We start from the raw sequence: 17663 nt of genomic DNA, 5'->3' as shown, positions 1-17663 counted from the left end.
ACTTTTTAGCGCGGACCCGACGTCCATATAATTGTAAGTCAATGAAATAAAACAATAATTATTAAAATTAATTTAAATATCACATGACCTCACAAACAAAACCCCCCTGTTTATTTAGAAAGCACAGATGGTTATACACACTGGCTCAATCAGAGGAAACCCTTCACAAGTTTACCTTACCACTGCCATACCCACAGACAATACAGTGATATAAGGAAGGTTTTCAGAAGTTCACAACAATGAAGAATACAAAAAACCTATGAAGAACACAGCAAAGAAGAATATATTATTAAACAAAATACTCACAATATCTGTGCCATAAGTCTCCGTTAGCATCTTGATCTCCCAGTAATAATGATGATCATGCAATAATGCAGTGTCTCCTCTGACTGCTGCGGTACCAGAACTGTAGTATGGATGGAATGTGACCTGCTTCTTGTTCTCACTAACCACAACCCAGCCAGGGCCTGTGGAGACCGGTTGCTCCCAGTTCCATTCCTGTGCTGCAATGACAATAGAAATTTCAATTTTATACCCCTTCTACACTTACATTTGGTACGTGGAAATTTAAGAATTAACAATAGAGAAACAAGCAACTTTTTTGCACTACAGCAACATTACAAATTTTGAAATCTACTGCAAATGACATCAAGGAAAAATCGACGCCCTCCTAGAATAATATTTTTTAATTAAAGTCGTTTGAGGCTCTTATCCTCACACATATTTCGTACCAAAATTTAAGTGCTAAACACAATTATTGTTTAATATATTAAATTTATCATAAATTACAACATATGGAGTAGATTAGGAACCCACCTCGTTTATAACGAATAATAGTTTATTCACCTAACTATAAACTAACACAATTCACGTCTGTAAATCAAATATATAAAACTAACTATAAATATTTCGTCTCAACAAAAACAAGGAGGAAACTAACAATTAGAACAGCTGTTGAGTTTAACGTGTTACGAACCCAACCTAACAATCATGAAACGTTTAAATATAAAAGATATACTAAAGTACACACGCAAGTGGAAGGACGCGACAAAAATTATCTAGAACAATACAAACCATCACTTTCTTCTCCGCAGGAACAACGCGATTCGATCTGAGTCCATGACAGTGGAGCATGCCTGTTCCAACATTGGCAGTAAGGTTTGGCGAATCTACCGTTCGTCCGCATCCTGAGAGGTAATGTTTCAAGAGGTATTATCATAGCACATACATAGGAAAAAAGAACAACACGCAAAAAGTAACGAGTCTCAGAAAATAAACACGTCACACACAAACTACAGTTGAATCAGAATTACTACGTTGGCAACAGTGGGGCTGGGTTTTTATACCTTTTTCAACCCGCGTTTCACAAGACTATTGCGGTGGCACACTGTAAGTTCCTTTACTACAGCACCACTTTACAGAATATTGATCGAGATGATGATGTAGGTGTACAGCGGTGGTGTCTTAACCAATTATACGAAGCTATAATTTAAACGACTACAAGAACTACAAATTCCGTTTCGTTCAAAAACAATTCTTTCAGATAAATCAGTGAAATTAAATATTCTGTCGTTTTTATTAGTGCAAACTTACATAAACGTTGATATTATAAAATGCTTGAGTTTATACCATACGTGGTTAATTTTTAATTTTTAAATTTGTATTTTAGAGCAACTATATTAGATTTTTTTCGTTTTTTTGATTTCTAAACGGAACTGCAGATGACATGTGCAGAATTTTCCGGAAACGTCTAGGTCTTTCTACGAAACAGCGGGAATTTTTAAAACTATGATAGCAAACCCGCTAATGCGAAATCACGAAAGGGCACCGTCAATAAGTTAAAAGAAGAAGAATGTATTCGGGAGCAATACACGTTCAATTAGACTTATAACAAATAACTTTTATTTTTAGATAAGGAATTAAATTTATATCTAATAAATATATTATTTTATTGAAAGAAACAACCGGACACAACATCACGCTATTTGGGAATATGTAATGAAAATTATTGACAAAACCTTTTTTTAAACTACAACTTTTAATGTCTTGTAATGTTTTAATGTTTTAGAATGCATACTAATATAACTTGGTGAAATAATGTTTTCTTTTACCAGCAACGGGCATTAATGTATGTAAAATAGGTATGTAGAACAGCTATAGACGAGATGAGATGAATAATGCTCAAACACAAAATGTATATGTTTATGCAATAATACTCACCAAGATTTACAAACGTAATTATTTACAATAAAGTAATGCAATATTTGATTTATACCAAGTCTAAAAAGATCTCGCCAAGGTACTAAATCGCCGGCATTGATGCCAGGTTCCATAAGTATTTCTCACAATTTCCGTAAAAGCAAAAACCATCAGAAACAAAGCGCAAGATTAATAAATAGTCATGCTATTTATTAAAGGTTAATTACTGTCAACAAGTAGAAGTACACATTACCAAAGTAAGATGTATCGATTTTTAGTTGGTTAATGATGTTGGTAGTATTGGGATTTTCATTCGTGATTTCCCGCGCAATGCGCACAGAGACGGAAGCCCCGCCTTGAACCCGCCCACAAATGGCTGTCAAAAGGAAAGTTCTGTGAAAAATGGTGGCCGTTTGTAGGAAAATTTTAATTATTTACCTATTTTAGCCTGTATTTATTGCAGAACCATTGAACGGCATCCCACTTATGTGAATATTGATGTTATAAAAACTTGTATTGCTAGCATTGTTGTAACAACGAAGTGTACAGGTATAACATTATTTTAATTATTTTTATTTTGAATCTATGTTTGGAAGCGTCTTTGCGTTCTAATACCAAACTTATTTATTTACTAATAACAATAGCATGAAGTTAGAAATGATTTTTTGGTACTATATGTGCTGCTGTACTTACATATTATGAACAGGGAGAGCCCTCTTGATTTTTGCGCCTATCCAAATATCTAGCTCTCAAATCCACCTTGAATCTTTATGTATTCAATATGTCATTATGATCCTCCTAAAGTAACTTGCAATATCAATAATGTCCCATGTCTATAGAGTCGTCTACAGAATGGCTCTCGTGCAAATCGTGAGTGGAATGAGTGCGTGAGTGTCGACAAGAAGTGAGTGCAGTGAGTCGACCCGGAGTCGTGTGAAGCGCTCCGATGCATTTCTGGATCGATAAGCGCAGCCAGTGCGCCTACACCGGCCGCCACCGTGTGCCATCTTCTTTATCTTCTGGTAAGTGTCCGTGACAATTGACCCTTGCCTAAACTCCCCAATCTGAGTACAATGACCTACAAAGTTATTACAACTTCACTGTGATCTTAGTTGACTGAGTATGGGTTTTCTCTGAAAACAGGGTATCATGTTATCATACTTCGCAACGGCCTAATGCACATTGAAAGAAATGAATAATGTTGCTTGGGAAATTATTACATTAGAATTGCAGAACATTGTAATATGTCTGCAGTTGTTTTCCAAGTATCTATTAAACAATTGGTAATGGTAAGGAAATAATTCCAAATTTCAATTCTATACTATACCACTCCATAGTATGTAAGAGAGGTGTATATAACTTGGCCATAAGTCCCGTCCGGCTTTCAGCTGTGTGTCCGACTGTCCACACAATATTTAAACTGCCTTGACAAAACAGGACGCATGTGACAAAAAGTTTTGAAAAATGATGCCAGCCCACCAGACCACACATGATTAGATCTTTAAAATTTTTTTTTATTTAGTAAACTGTTTGTAACTACCATTAACATGTCTTTTATTTTTTAAACAATAATAAATTTGCACAAGTCCTACCTCGAAGGAAAAAAATATGATCAAGTTAGGTTTAAACAACATAGTCAATGAGAGGGGTATGTGCAACAACAGCGTGTGCCCTTGTTTGCACAATCATCTGTGATCAATACGACCTAGGTACAAAGAAAACCACCCTTACTTATGCAAGAATGTTTTTCTTCCAACGCAGATTGGCATTTGGCTTGGGAAATTGCTGACCATGATCAGTTGGTTGAAGTTTAGTCATGGAATGAAAAAATTATAAGTTGCTATTAGCCCTCATGGGCTGCATCGGCATATGCAGTAATAAATACCCAACATAGGTTATAATTTGTACATTTATCCATTCTACTACCTGCGGTAGGTAAAACCCGAGTACAAAGAAAAACATACTTGCAACATCAATATTTGTATGTGCCATGTGGATTTCACTTTGCGTGCTTGAACACTGCTTAATGTGTTCGATACATCTCTGAAACTGAACCATAAATCATATCAAGAACATTGAATCCAAGGTTTGGGGCCAAATGAAAACGTAGATCTAAAGTTAAAAAATGTTTTTTCTATGGTTTCCGCATAGAATTACATAAAGAAGTAGTCACAGTCATTACATAGTAAACTGTATTTCATGTTACCATGTGAGTATAGAGGAGACATTTTTAACTTTTTAATGTCGATTGGTTTAAGTGTAAAGATAATGGGAGAGATGAGAACGTTTAGGGCACGTGTGCACAGGCGTGGGGCGGGCGCGCGGGCGCGTCTGCGAGGGCGTGGGGCCGGGGCCGGGCGTGGCGGGCCGCAAGGGCATGGCGGCGCCGCTGCATCGGTTCGCGCCCCTCGAGTGCCCGCCGCGCCGCCACCACCGCCACCGCCACAACGGGTGACACTTCAGCCTTTTCTATCAAGTCCACAAAAACTAACATCTTTTATAGTTTTATAGCTCAAATTGCTGGATGATGTGTATAAATATAACTTACAACTTTATCTCATCACTGCATAAATATTTCGATAGCAAATGGGGAATTACTGCCCCTCACTCGGGCCGTTGCAAATAGAGGCTGCGTTTGTTTACAATTAAATTTGTCAAACCATGTTCGTTATCATAGGTTTTTCCTCATCATTATATTAAAAGCCACATTTTTGCAGTGATAAAGCCACATTCGAAGTTTCTACACTAAACTTCTATTTCAACAATGCATATTCAAAAATATCTTGATTTCATTGGTAAGCAAATTACTCTTGAAATCGTCATATTGATTAAACAATACTATTCATTCGTAAGGCAGATACCTCTGAGAAGAATGGGTATGAAATACTAGGGATTGCTCTTTGTAAATAGACTTTTATCATTTATTTCAAATATCATAGATATAAACAACCCGTGAGATCCACTTAGGATCACTACCACGAATATTCGCCTTAGAATTATGCAGAAGTTTCATTATAACCTTTGCTCTTCTTGCGGTTCGTCTCTTATCAGAGGTTGGACAACATTATGGCAATCCTGACTTTAGAGGCGGTACTGCAGCCGAATCATTCCCTCAAATTCTTTAACCAGGAGTACCGCCTTCTACCGACACTTCGTTTCTCGGCGTATAACAACCTTTACTATAAAGTCTCTATTTGACTATAGTTTTAATGTCGAATATTTTCCATAACAGCCAACCACCGACGCCGGCCGTGCACACATCTCGGCGTCAAAATGACGAGTCAAGTCTTTACGTGGAGATCCCCTTGGAGCCTCCACAGCCGACGATCGCTTCCCTGGCAGCTGCCCGTAGCGTTACACCTGACACCCTGCTGCGGACGGCGGCGTTGGGCCTCCATCACTCGCCAATGATGGCCCCGCATTTGAAGTTTGGGATGTTGGTATCTTTTGCACTTGCCACACTGTTTCTGGCTGGTGCTAAGTACTATTTTGACCGACAGGTTAGTTTATTTATGCAGGTCAGTTTATATACTATTAATACAAAGGTCGGAGAACACAAAGAAAAATTCCTGCAATCTGACTGACTCGAACCAGCCTCTGTCGCCATGTCGGAACCACCGCTCTTACCAACTGAGTCAGCAGATTTTACGAATTTCTCTATGTGTTTGTTACAGATTTTTCTATTGGGTTTAAACAGTTTTCTTGCCGTTTTAGTCGAAATTTCTTATCATGGCATGTTTTTCCAGGTTTTTACTGTATTATGGTCGCGGGTTGACTGGCCATTGACAGTTTAAGAATAGACGCATCTGGTTACCCTCTTTAGCTGTCGACGATTTATTTTCCGGGTTTGTGTTTGTTTATTGCCGCCATCGAAGGGGAATAAAATAAAATTCGAGTTCAATAATTATATTTAAAATAGTGATTTTATACAGTACATACAATAATTTAAAATCACAATTGTAATCCCACCATTTATTATGATTTTAATCAGGGGCCCTACCATGAACTCTTATTACGATTCAGTTTAAGACCTAAAATAAATCGTTGTGAGACAGCGCTACTTGAAGTGTATATCACCATCCCGCTTCTTTGTCGTTACGAACCTATACTGAACTGTAATAAGAGTTCATAGTATGGCCCCAGATAGTGTGAACGCGTTTTTTAAAATAAATATGAAAAAATTGAAACAACGGTTATAGTGTTGCTAATTGACAAAAGTTGATTTATTTAGTATTTTTCTAGTATTTTTAAGCTGGCTTAATATTTTTTAATATAGTTCAGTTTTATAATGAAATGATCGTAAATGTATTATAATGTTTTTTGAAATGATTATTTGTAGCTTAGTATTCGATGGCGGCAATAAATAAACACTAGCATCAATTGGAATTGTTTATCCTATTTGTCACCACCTGGCAACTGCTAGGATTTTTTAAATTCCATTAGTCACCACTGGTATGTCGCTATCTACCGACCCGAGAGATAGGGAGTTCCGAGGAGACTGCGTGCTGAAATCACTCCCTTTTCTATCATCGGGGGACTGGACGTAGGCTAGGGTTTCCACTCCTGTTGTAGATATCCCCAAAATTAGCACGAACCGTTACATTTCCACATTTATAATAATAATAATAATAATAATAATAATAATAATAATAATAATAATAATAAAGAACTTTATTTATCTACAATTGAAATAATAATATACAAAATTATCTTAAAATAACAATGGAGTGGGATTCCCTACTCGCAGATTGGTTCCCTGAACGTTGTAACTTAGGCCTTTTGAAGACAAGAGTGAATTGGCATTATACAGGCGTGCATGATCCATCGTAGACCTCCTTTGTCACTTTCCATCAGGTTAGATGGAGCTGAAATGTGCACTTCTCTCCTTTTAATAAAAAGCCTTGTCTTGAAATTGGTCAGGTGGTGCGCGACAACGCTTCTGGCACAGAAGCGACGGTGGTGTGCGCAGCAGTGGCGTGCGTGTGCGGCGTGGGCTGCGCGCTGTCCATGTGCCGCGCCAAGTCGCCGCCGCTGCAGACGCCCGACCGCGTTTCTTCCACTGCACAAAGGGATAGACCTGTGAGTTATCGTACATAGCCATTTGTGTCTTAATATAGACGAATCATCGAGTATATAACCAAAAATAGAGACGAAATGTCATTTAATTTGTTTGAAAACTATTCTGCCATATGATTTAACTGCCTCCGTGGCCGAACGGTTACCACGCCGGACTGCCACGCAGAGGTCCCAGGTTCGATTCCCGGGCCGAGAGAAATAGTTGTATGGCCTACAATTATTTCTCTCGTGAGTTTGGGTGTAATTTGTGGTTGTCTATGCGTGCGTCCATGGTACCCGCGACACAGGGTTTCCCTAGTGCGGGGATATGTTGAGTGTGTGCGTTATTTATTTATTTATTTATTTATTTATTTATTACTGTGACAACTGCGCTCCGATTGGCTAGCCCGAGTTCGAAACAATTGACGGGTGTCGTCAACTGTTTCACTTCAAATCGACCAGATAACTTGAGCTTTGCTATAATGGACGAAAATTGCAAAATTACATATTTAATATTTAATTACCGATGAAATGTGATTCCGTTTGTTTAGTAATTAGATGTTTTGCTGTTTTTCCCACACCACCGAATAGAACAGCACGGCATTGTTAGATATATTATCTCTATTACAATAAATACAGAATACTTTTTGGAATATATGGAGACGTACACACAGGTCAGTAGTTGGCCTGTCTATATTTCAGTGCAAACGGGAGTTGATATTTATAAGAGCTGTATCGCTAATGTGTTACCAGAAATATATGGTCTTATTTCGTCTCTATTTCTGGTTATATACTCGATGAGACGAATGAATAGGCGGTCTGTTTTGAAGATGGAGAAAAATGACAGTTCATTGCACAAGTGCTGCTCGCTTGCAAGCAGCTAGTGCTTGCAGTCGATAAATATTCTATCGACTATCGACTGAATGTTGGTTATGCTTATGCAATAAAAAGCCGACAAATTATCATTCGTCCAATTACTGAGCACAGTCTCATTTGAAATGTAAATTTTTTAGTAGGTCAACAGCCAAAATAGAAATATAGAAGGCAATAACGCAATCAGTAATTATTAGATCGTATATAGTAACATTCACAATTGAGACTTTTTGGCAAAATGTTACCTTCTTTCACAATCTATCGATAACAACTACATGATTATTTAAAACTTTATGAAAACTGGCAACCTAGCAAATGTCATTTTACTCCGTCTTCAAAAAAAAAACCATGGACGACAATTCTTTCAGTCGACAACAAATAGTGTCTCTGTAAAGTTGCCATTTGACTTTGGAACCTTGACTGTTCATTACAGCCACCTCCCTCCGAACCTTCCGACGACATATCCCTCACGACGCTGCTTCAATCGAACCGCCAGGCCGAAGCGACCATTTCCCCCGAGGCTCCTCCGCCGTACCACATCGCAGTCCTGCTTCCCAGCAGCCGCGACCAGCCGCGAGAGACCAGCCCTCCGGCGTACAGTGCTCTCAGCTAGCTAAGCCCACCGGCGAGCCAGGAGTTCATCATCTAACTGCCAGACGGTCTTGGGTGAGGTTTTTCTTCCACATTTGTCTCTAAATTGCTCAAAAATACTGGCCTTAGAGCACAGTGCGCCTTAGGGGTGTATTTCTTGTGGAGCTGATTAAACTTCACATGCCTGTCTGTGTCTGCTCCAACTGCGTTTCAAGCTTATTGTCACACCAGATGCGTTCGGCGACACGGATATCAGCTTGACAGGAAAATGACCCTTACAAGTTTCCAAATGTGCTTACAGATGTCAAGTGTCAACAGTAAAAAATGTGGTCTGAAGTTTGCTCAACATTTGTATGACAGACCGTATAAAATTGCGCTAGAATTTGAAATCATTCTTAAAAGTACACCCCAAATTGAACCTTACCCTATTAGAACCCTGCCTCGTCGCGTAGTTAAGAATTAACGCTAACGGATAAGACGCACACGGATAGTAAACCAAGCCTATAAAAGACAGCTAAAGGTATTCCTATAGTTGTAGTTAACAAACATTGAACATCGGAAAACTCTGGAAATCATGGATATTTCTGGACGCTGTCGTGGCGTTAATAGCTTGTCGACTCATGTATTTTGGACAAAGAAATACAAAATTTTATATAGTCAATTACTATCGTTTATGTTATATGTATGTCGGAGTTAGGACCGAAAAGGGAGACGTCGAAGGAAACACTCTCTACGCAGGTTTAATCAGGATTGACTTGATAAACGGCTCATTCACTCTTCGTTATCAATTGGTGAAGTAGTAACGTCAACTGATTGCAATTAGTTATTTTATGCACTTTTCACAGTAATTAGTCCGAAAGTATAAGAGATGTACTGTAGTTTATATAGATCAGTCAGGATCTTTTGAAATGCGGTAGCACCCCCTCACGCAGAACAGCATGACCATTTGCTCCCTAGGCTCCTACCCTCCTAGAACTCTTCAACGCCCACTGGGGCAAACTATGCGCTAAATGGACGCTGCAATAGTGTTCGGAAATATTTTCTATGTTTCCAAGTTTTCCCGGTGTTCAATGTTTCTCTTATCTACTACTGGTATATTGGAAAGATAGTGACAATTTCATTCGGATACCGTAGATCCCTTGAATAGGCTGGTGAACTTTGTAACCAGATTTTTACCCGTTTAATTTGAAAGTTCAGAGTGAAATGTACATTCCTGAAATCAATCGGACAGCCCCGGACTGGTTCCAGAGGCGACGTTTATCCCGACTCGGCACAAAATATGACGGCATTCGTCATATTTTATATTTTTCGTAAGAATCGAGATTAACTCAGATTTCAGTACATCATTAAAGCATAATAAAAAATACTTTTGGCTGTCTGTATATATAAAATTTTATAACCGAAAGTCTTTAAACAGAACCACGTTTGGAAGAGTTAAAATGTATTGACAATGTATATCAAAGCAATTGATATAAAAAAAAATATATCTTCCAAATTGTTGAATTGAATGAGATTTGCGAATAATATTTGCATGTGATTGTACGTTATTTATAATATTAAATGAAATGGACCAATAGGGTACCAAAAGTTCATGTTATCTTGGCATTTACTTCCCTAGTATATATTTTTGTGACCTGTTCATACATAACAAGTCTTAGATTTAACGTATAAAGCTCTCTTGTTCGAAGTTGACATTATGAACAAAAGTACACGTTCGTTTTATTCTCACCCTGCTAGATTTATAATATTGGACGATGCCACTGAACTGTAACTAGGAAAATGCTTTAAATGTTTAAAACATGAAACGAACATACATATGTGTTGCCATAGAGCAAAACAATCTCATGGAAGGAATTAGAAGAATGCAAGGGATAATTATTATTGATTATTATATCCTTCATTATTATGATGACATTCTTCCTATTATAGAGTAAGTATGGGCGTATGATATATATAATATATATATAATTTATAAGGCATTGTAAAAGCCTGTTATTTCGTTTTGTAAATAACAATTAATAAGGTGTTCAATGTACCAGCAAAAATTCTAGATATTTCACTAGTTTTGTATCGATATTTAATGCAGAGTGCATTATTTTAAACCCCAATATTTATTAATGTTTTAAATTTCTATTATAATAAAGTAAGGTGTCCACGCGTATGTTGAATGTCTGTAACATTTAATAAATCGTTTAACATTGTTTTTAATTTGGAGGAAAAAAAATCGTAGAATTTGTATAAAAATGGCGTAATTAAATATTTTGAGCTTTCCTACACATACTTATAGATATTTTTTTTTTTAATCTCACAACAATCCACTCACGATGGAATCGCACAGGGGACCCTCTATAATAAAGTGATGTAATTCAAAATGTAAATTTTTTGTGAACCTGAAAATATTAATTTTAAAAGTAATAACGTACGAAATAAAATTAAAAATTAACATTTGGTTTTCCTTATCAATTAGAATTTTATTATAGTCAAATGGCATATATAAGACACATGTTAGGCGAATACTTTCTGGCAACACGTTAGGCTTGGGGCCCTTACACATAAACACAATACGACGTCGTATTGTAGAAACTCACGGTGCACTCCCCAGAGCCGCATTCCTTTGGTATTCAATATTCCTTACAAAATCTTCAGATCAGAAGCCCACAGTTCCAAGAATTTGTACGGACAACGGCACATCAGACTACATATTTTTGTTCGAAAATCGCCTCCAGTGCAACGGAATAAGATACGTCAGCGTGTAGCTTGATGTGCTGGCGTGTGTACAAAGGTAATTCATTTAAAAAATAATTGAATAAACTACGTATTTTTTTTTTATAACATAATTTTCATAGAAATTCTCAGTATTTTCTGTCGTGCCTTTTATTTATTTTAAAGTAACTAAGTAACACCTCAGCGCTTTGACACATTTGTTTGTTTGAATAAAATAAGGCATAAGGCGTCTATTAGGCTCTGATATTGATGGGATGGACGAATATCAAAGTCATATTGTGAAATAATTACAAATAGAAACTGGAAATAAATTTAGTATTTTATACATTTCCCACACTAGGTTTAAAAAGTTATTTTACCTTGAGTCCTTTATTCTTATAAGATAATTTCAAATTTTAATTACTTCACAATGCGCTCAAAATAGATTAATTGTGCATCTTTCTTAAACAGTTCTAGAATATTTTAACTCATTTGAAACTTGCACTACTATTAAATGTGGCCAAAATAAAATCCATGCTTTTTGTACCAGACTGTATATGTTAGTACATTAAATTATGTAAACATAGAACGTCGTCCAGTGTTTAGAATAGATATTATATACTAAGAACTTAATGTATTAATACTTACGTTGGAAAGGTATCTGCTGTCTCGTCCATACATAGAATAGGCTAGTTCATTATTATTATTTCCCTTAATTGCGACCTTGTCGACAATGTAGTAAATAAACATTGAACTGACATTGATATAATGTTAAAGTCATTGACTAACACAATTTCGTATTTAAATGACATAACAAAACTTCTATATGTTAAGTACGATAATTAACTAGCGTAGCAATGGCGATGGGAGATATTCGCGGTTTCCGATTTTTTCCCGATGTTTACTAACTACATCTGTATATATTTCGCATAGTGTTGACTGGCCTATTGTACGAATGTGAAAGAGATAAAAGATTTATTGCAGTAATAGGCCTATATTGTTTCTTTAAAAATGATCTCATTACCTAGTCACATTAGTTGATAGAAGTTAATTTTATTTTTAAATAAATCGATGGTATTCAATTGTGGGTCCATCGCAAGAGAGAGAGAAGTTTTGATGAATGTTGTCAAGTGCCCAGTTAACACACTGGCGACACACAAAGCAAATACATATGTATGCAAAATGAATCTATTTCTGTGTGTAGTGTCTAGTTAATAATGACACGTGGCAAATATTAAATTGTACTTTTTTTCCAAGAGAATAAAATGACAGTTCAATGGACAAATGTTGCCAACTTACAAGCACCTAGTGCTTCCAGTCGATAAACATTTTGTCGACTGAATATTGGATACGCTTACGCAATAAATTATAGTTTTTAATTGCCTAATAGAAAAAAAAATAGACGTCATCTTGGAAGAAGATTGTGTCCTCTGTACTTCACGAGTAGACAAACTAAGAAATTAAAAAAGATAATGCTCTAAATTCCTCTCTAAATAAATTATGAACAATTAGAAGGTTGAAGGGTGAAGAGCATAATAAACTCAAGTGTTTTTGCATAATTTTGTCCTTGCACAACCTGTCGATTAAACTGTCCAACCACATGACTACTTAAATTATACGAAAAATGGCAGAGTTGTCATTTACAAACGTCATTTTAGTCTTGAAAAAAAGTACTGCAATGGTAACTCTGATAATAATTTTACAGTAAATTGTCTGCTTTGAATATCTATGTAGGTTAAGATTTATTCATAAGTAAATGTGATTTCAGTTTATTGTACTTTGTTGGCAGGTTTTTTATATTGTCATCTGAGATTTGCAAAAAAGTCAAGATGCTAGGAAATACGTCAACATGATTTTGTTATAGCAAAAAGAGCAAAATGTACGAATTTAATGATCGATGACATTTCGACTTTTTGGTTGGTTTCAGATATGAATTATTTTTTTAAGTACCTTATATAGAAGGGACTGATCGATTCGTCTTTTGTAACAGACGCTTGGTTCAAATATATTATTGTAACTGTGATTTTTGTCTCATTACACTCGCCCCATACAAACGCAATTTCATTTACGAGATAAATCTCAACGTATGCATTACTCCCTCAATAATAAAGTGGTATAATTCAAAAAGTAAGATTTCAAAAAGTAAAATTATAATAAAGCAAGATGGGCACATGAGTTTAACTCAAAAAAACTTACAAGTTAAATATAACAACAATGAATACAAATAAAAACTTATTCTGTGTAGAATTTTGAAAAAAAAGGTACCCAATTGAAATTTTCGTATTACGTACTTACTATGCTTATATAATTATAGGATACTTCTAAATTAATTTAAGTAAAATAAAAGAATTCAAAGCGTTCAGTAAATGGCAAGCAACTATACAAGATATAATTACAAAATATACTTAATTTTTGAGATATTGACAAAATAAAGACATAAGCCTTGTATGAAATCAAATTATGTACTTTTTAAATATATTTGGTCGTTTTCCCTAGAAATAGTTTTCAAATTACGTAAGAGCACACCCCGCACACTCCATACAACAGTCGAAAGTTATATTTGCCTACTACTACTACTACATACAGCAAGCCGCTATCTACACACGCGCAAATGTGTGCATGAAGTGGCAGTGTTACCCATTACTTTGTGGTCAGAGCGGCAACATAGCGACAATACTTAAGCAAATCTGGTTATCTTTAATTCTATTAATAGAATCCTAATAACTACACATGTTCATTAGGTATTTATATCGATATATTATTATATTTTTCATTAATTTACTAACTTTAAAAATATATTAAAAACACTTAATTATTAGAAATTGGGCAGGTACTTTTAAATGAGTTAACCAATGTATTGAAATTGCGTATCCAAGTTTATCATTACTTAGTTAATAATTAGGTATATTCACTACCTACGTAATATTTATCAGCAATACAAACTGAAAATTTGAGAACCTTTGTCTACTGCTCCAGTTATGGCGTCTAGTAAGTTCTGGTACTCTGCACTAAATAAATGAAGAAAAGAATAACTGAATGAGTCTCAGACAAGCTTTTTTACTTACCTCCTTTCACCTTTCGGAAATCGAAAGAAACTCCTCTCTTTGTCCCGTTTAGATGATGAGAAACAGTCGTACACAGCCCAATTCACGACCATCGTAAATAGTAACGTACAATGATGTTATATATTAACGTTCAAGTTTCGTAATGAATAAGTGAAAAATATTCAAATATCAAAGCCGTCTTAGCGCGAAAATGGCTCACCGACAGCCTTGTTGCCGTTCAGTCAATGTGCGGGGCGTGGTGCGGTATCTAAATCTAGGGAGGGGCGGAGAGTGTCCATTCTCGTTACTTTTTTGTTCTCTGGTAAGGGTGCGGTGTGTATTATAATTTTTTTTTTATTTGAAAAAATGTTTGTAGTTACTCTAACTAAATAATTATTTTCAAGGCAACTAGGTAGGTAGAACAAGTCCGGTATTAACGGTGCGTCCTCGAGCAAATCGCTACGCCGACCATTTTTCATCACGCTTGCACGTAAGTATGACTGCATGCAGGCTAGTTTGACTATAATGCCCCAAATAAAACCTCGGGCTTTTTATCTTTATTAACGACCGTGGCTGCAATGACAAGAAAAACGGCCCCAGGTTTTAGTAGCAGTAGAGATTCTTGTTCGTCTAGGGAAGCACTGCCACCTTACCTATTTGTGCCGCCAAGCAGTAATGTCAGCATTACTGTGTTCCGGGTTTGAAGGGTAAGGGTGCTGGTGAAACTACAAGCACATGGGACTTGTCAACTTATGTCTCAGGGTGACGAGCGCAGTGGCAATGCCCCTCAGATCTTTGCGATTTAAACGAGTGGCACTGCACCTGTTATGGACAGGCGTGTAAAAAAAATAATTAGGTTATGTAACTCACTCAATTCCGATCACTGATCATAACCCATTCAACTTACCACGGACAAAAACAGGAACCCCATAGAATTATAGACACGAGACCAAAATGGTGACAAAAAAAAGAAACAAAATTCAAGCTCATTTCATATATTTCCATTTATATAACTTTCAAGTACATCAATGATAAATGTAAAATAAATATTTTTATTTACTCTAAATTACACGTAATTACTCAAATAATTGCACTAAAACTTACATAACAAAAAATCTATATTAGGTTTAGTTTAGTAACTTTTTAGCTGTCACAAATAAGGCTAAAAGAAATTCATAATAACGGAATGTAGCGTATCCAAAATCCGGCCAATACCAAATATATTAAATTAATAACTCATTTTTCGGCTCTCCGAAATGAATACACGGCGTGTACCGATTGAAACGTGGTTTTACAGCTGATTTTAAAGCAAATCCCACTGCGGTCGACATGCGCCGCAGAGTGTACTGAACACTCAGCGCCACGTGAGCTGCCGGCCGCCCACAAAACCGCAAGTGCAGCAGGCCAACATGTATTTTCGAATTTTACTCAGTAGTGTGAGTGAGCATGTGTTCTATGGCGCTGAAAGTGTTAAACAATAAGTACTGTGAAGTTACAAACATACTATCGATACAATATACAAACGATTGCATTGATGCAAACGCGCGTTTGCTCGCTGCTGAAAACCCGACGCCCGTGGCTAACCACTCTAAGACGACGATATTGGAAAACTTACACTAATGGCCCAGTCGTCAATATCTGCTTTCGATAGTACGTTTGTAGCTTCACGTCGCGCTGTTTTGTCACGCTAGGTACGTTTTGGGTGTCACTACTCGTCCGTGCGGTAACCGCAAGTAACGCGCATCCATTGCTGGGCCCCACAGGTCAACACGCTTCACAATTCCGTCCATACAAAACGTATGTTTTTTTTGTATCGTCATGCATGTTGGTGTGTGGGACCCAATCTTTGGTTTCAAGTTTTTTATTTAGATGTTTCTTTTTAATATTCGGGTTAATTAAAATTCGAGGATAAGCAAGCAATATACACATATTCAATAGGGCAACGAGAATTAAATATTTCTATAATTGAGTGTATATGATATGACTAGGTGTCGAAAGAGAATTGTTAAAAGTAATAACAGCCATTTTCAAGTAACGTTATATCAACTTTAGGCTCAGAAAAAGAAATCGTTTGTATCTAACAGTGGCGAAGACTCCATATAACACCATTCCCAACTTGATTTAAGAAACGTAAGCATAATGAATAATAATATTAATCTAAATCATAGGCTCCCAAACTTTTGCGTTCACCGCCCACTTAGGTAAGATAAAAAAATTTCCACGTCCACCACTACAAAAAATGATTGAATACATGTACTTTTTATATTAACTTAACACAAACTGTGTTTTCACAAATAAATGAATTATGATTAAAAAAATAAATATATGTAGTGTAGTTTATATAGATAATTCAGGTTTTTCTTCAAATGCGGTAGCACCCACTGGACAGCATCAACGCCCCGTAATTCAGAGTCACTACCGCTATGGTTCATTGGTGCTAGTGTTTTTTTTGGGTTCCATTTAAACCTTAAATTTAGTAGCAGTAGAGCTCATTGTGAAAGAGTTCGTCCAGGGTGACGGGCTCAGTGGTAGTGCCCCTCATATCTTTGTAATTTAAAGCTCTGAGTGGCACTGCAACTGTTACAGACAGGCTCCATCAGGCGTACGACTGTTCGTCCCGTCACTTGATAAAAAAAAACCTGCAGCAAAGTGATTTTCGGTGTTTATGTTAGTTATTTTAGAAGTCATTAGTGGTCGAGTCAATACATTATTATAGAAACCGAGACCAAAAATGTAAACAAATAACTGTCAAAGTGGCATCTCGTAGGTCATGAAATTTTTTTTTCAATTTTGTTTATTAACAGGTTCTATAATATCAGGTTGTGGTATAATCAACTTAAAGAAGTTATTCGAATTGTGTAGAAGTAACAACACACAAAATCTTCTCTGATCAAGTTTGGAGCCGGTTTCTATTTTAAGAACACTCTTGGCCACTGGTAGCTGTATCATTTTCCTATGAGAAAATGAGATATTAAGCCTTGATAAACATAAAATGGTACATACATGTTGATTAAAGATATTATACTATAATAAAAAACATAAATAATTTAATAATGTACATTCTAGCATACTTCTACAGTAAAATCTCACTAAATAGATATAACTGAATTATATGAAAAACAGTTTTATAAGTAATTGTTCGTTACTTGCCAAGGCTAGTACTCGTATAAACGACTATAAAATTTGGTTTATCGAACA

General features: G+C 36.2%; 2 protein-coding genes across 5 annotated transcripts in view; one reads left to right on the top strand and one right to left on the bottom strand.

Annotated features, from left to right (window-relative positions):
* Window positions 1–2325, bottom strand: part of LOC113236053 (SPRY domain-containing SOCS box protein 3) — a 25036-nt gene extending 22711 nt beyond the window's left edge. The window contains exons 1-3 of one of the 3 annotated variants that reach the window (XM_026472046.1): window positions 2221–2325; window positions 1075–1187; window positions 307–503 (exon numbers count right to left, since the gene is read on the bottom strand). In XM_026472046.1, coding sequence (XP_026327831.1) covers window positions 307–503; window positions 1075–1186 — 309 coding nt within the window. In that variant the 5' untranslated portion in view covers window position 1187; window positions 2221–2325. Of the gene's footprint in view, window positions 1–306; window positions 504–1074; window positions 1224–1346; window positions 1437–2220 lie in introns of those variants that run through there. The other 2 variants (XM_026472045.1, XM_026472044.1) reach the window with 2 other exon arrangements.
* Window positions 2326–2566: 241 nt separating this feature from the next.
* On the top strand, window positions 2567–11208 carry LOC113236055. Of its 2 annotated transcripts, XM_026472047.1 has the most exons (6): window positions 2567–2748; window positions 3039–3221; window positions 4506–4650; window positions 5432–5699; window positions 7120–7278; window positions 8561–8740. In XM_026472047.1, exons 2-6 carry the CDS (start codon window positions 3146–3148, stop codon window positions 8738–8740), a joined length of 828 nt encoding a protein of 275 aa, XP_026327832.1. In that variant the 5' UTR covers window positions 2567–2748; window positions 3039–3145. The 2 variants fall into 2 exon arrangements, with proteins under 2 accessions (XP_026327832.1, XP_026327833.1); XM_026472048.1 differs by lacking the exon at window positions 2567–2748 and having other exon boundaries at window positions 3146–3221; window positions 8561–11208.
* The last annotated feature ends 6455 nt before the right edge of the window (window positions 11209–17663 follow it).

The sequence above is a fragment of the Hyposmocoma kahamanoa genome, unplaced genomic scaffold, assembly GCF_003589595.1.
Source record: "Hyposmocoma kahamanoa isolate Upper Pololo Valley unplaced genomic scaffold, ASM358959v1 88, whole genome shotgun sequence".
Classification (NCBI taxonomy): Eukaryota; Metazoa; Arthropoda; class Insecta; order Lepidoptera; family Cosmopterigidae; genus Hyposmocoma; species Hyposmocoma kahamanoa.
Note: the sequence above shows the minus strand (reverse complement) of the source record. Positions and strands in the feature narration are given on the sequence as shown.

What these genes read in the sequence shown, in the direction of transcription:
- LOC113236055 (XM_026472048.1), top strand. Translation starts at nt 3,146, where the DNA reads ATGCATTTCTGGATCGATAAGCGCAGCCAGTGCGCCTACACCGGCCGC. An exon ending in CACCGCCACCGCCACAACGG is followed by an intron (nt 4,651 to 5,431) that starts GTGACACTTCAG and finishes TTTCCATAACAG; the next exon opens with CCAACCACCGACGCCGGCCG. An exon ending in AGTACTATTTTGACCGACAG is followed by an intron (nt 5,700 to 7,119) that starts GTTAGTTTATTT and finishes GAAATTGGTCAG; the next exon opens with GTGGTGCGCGACAACGCTTC.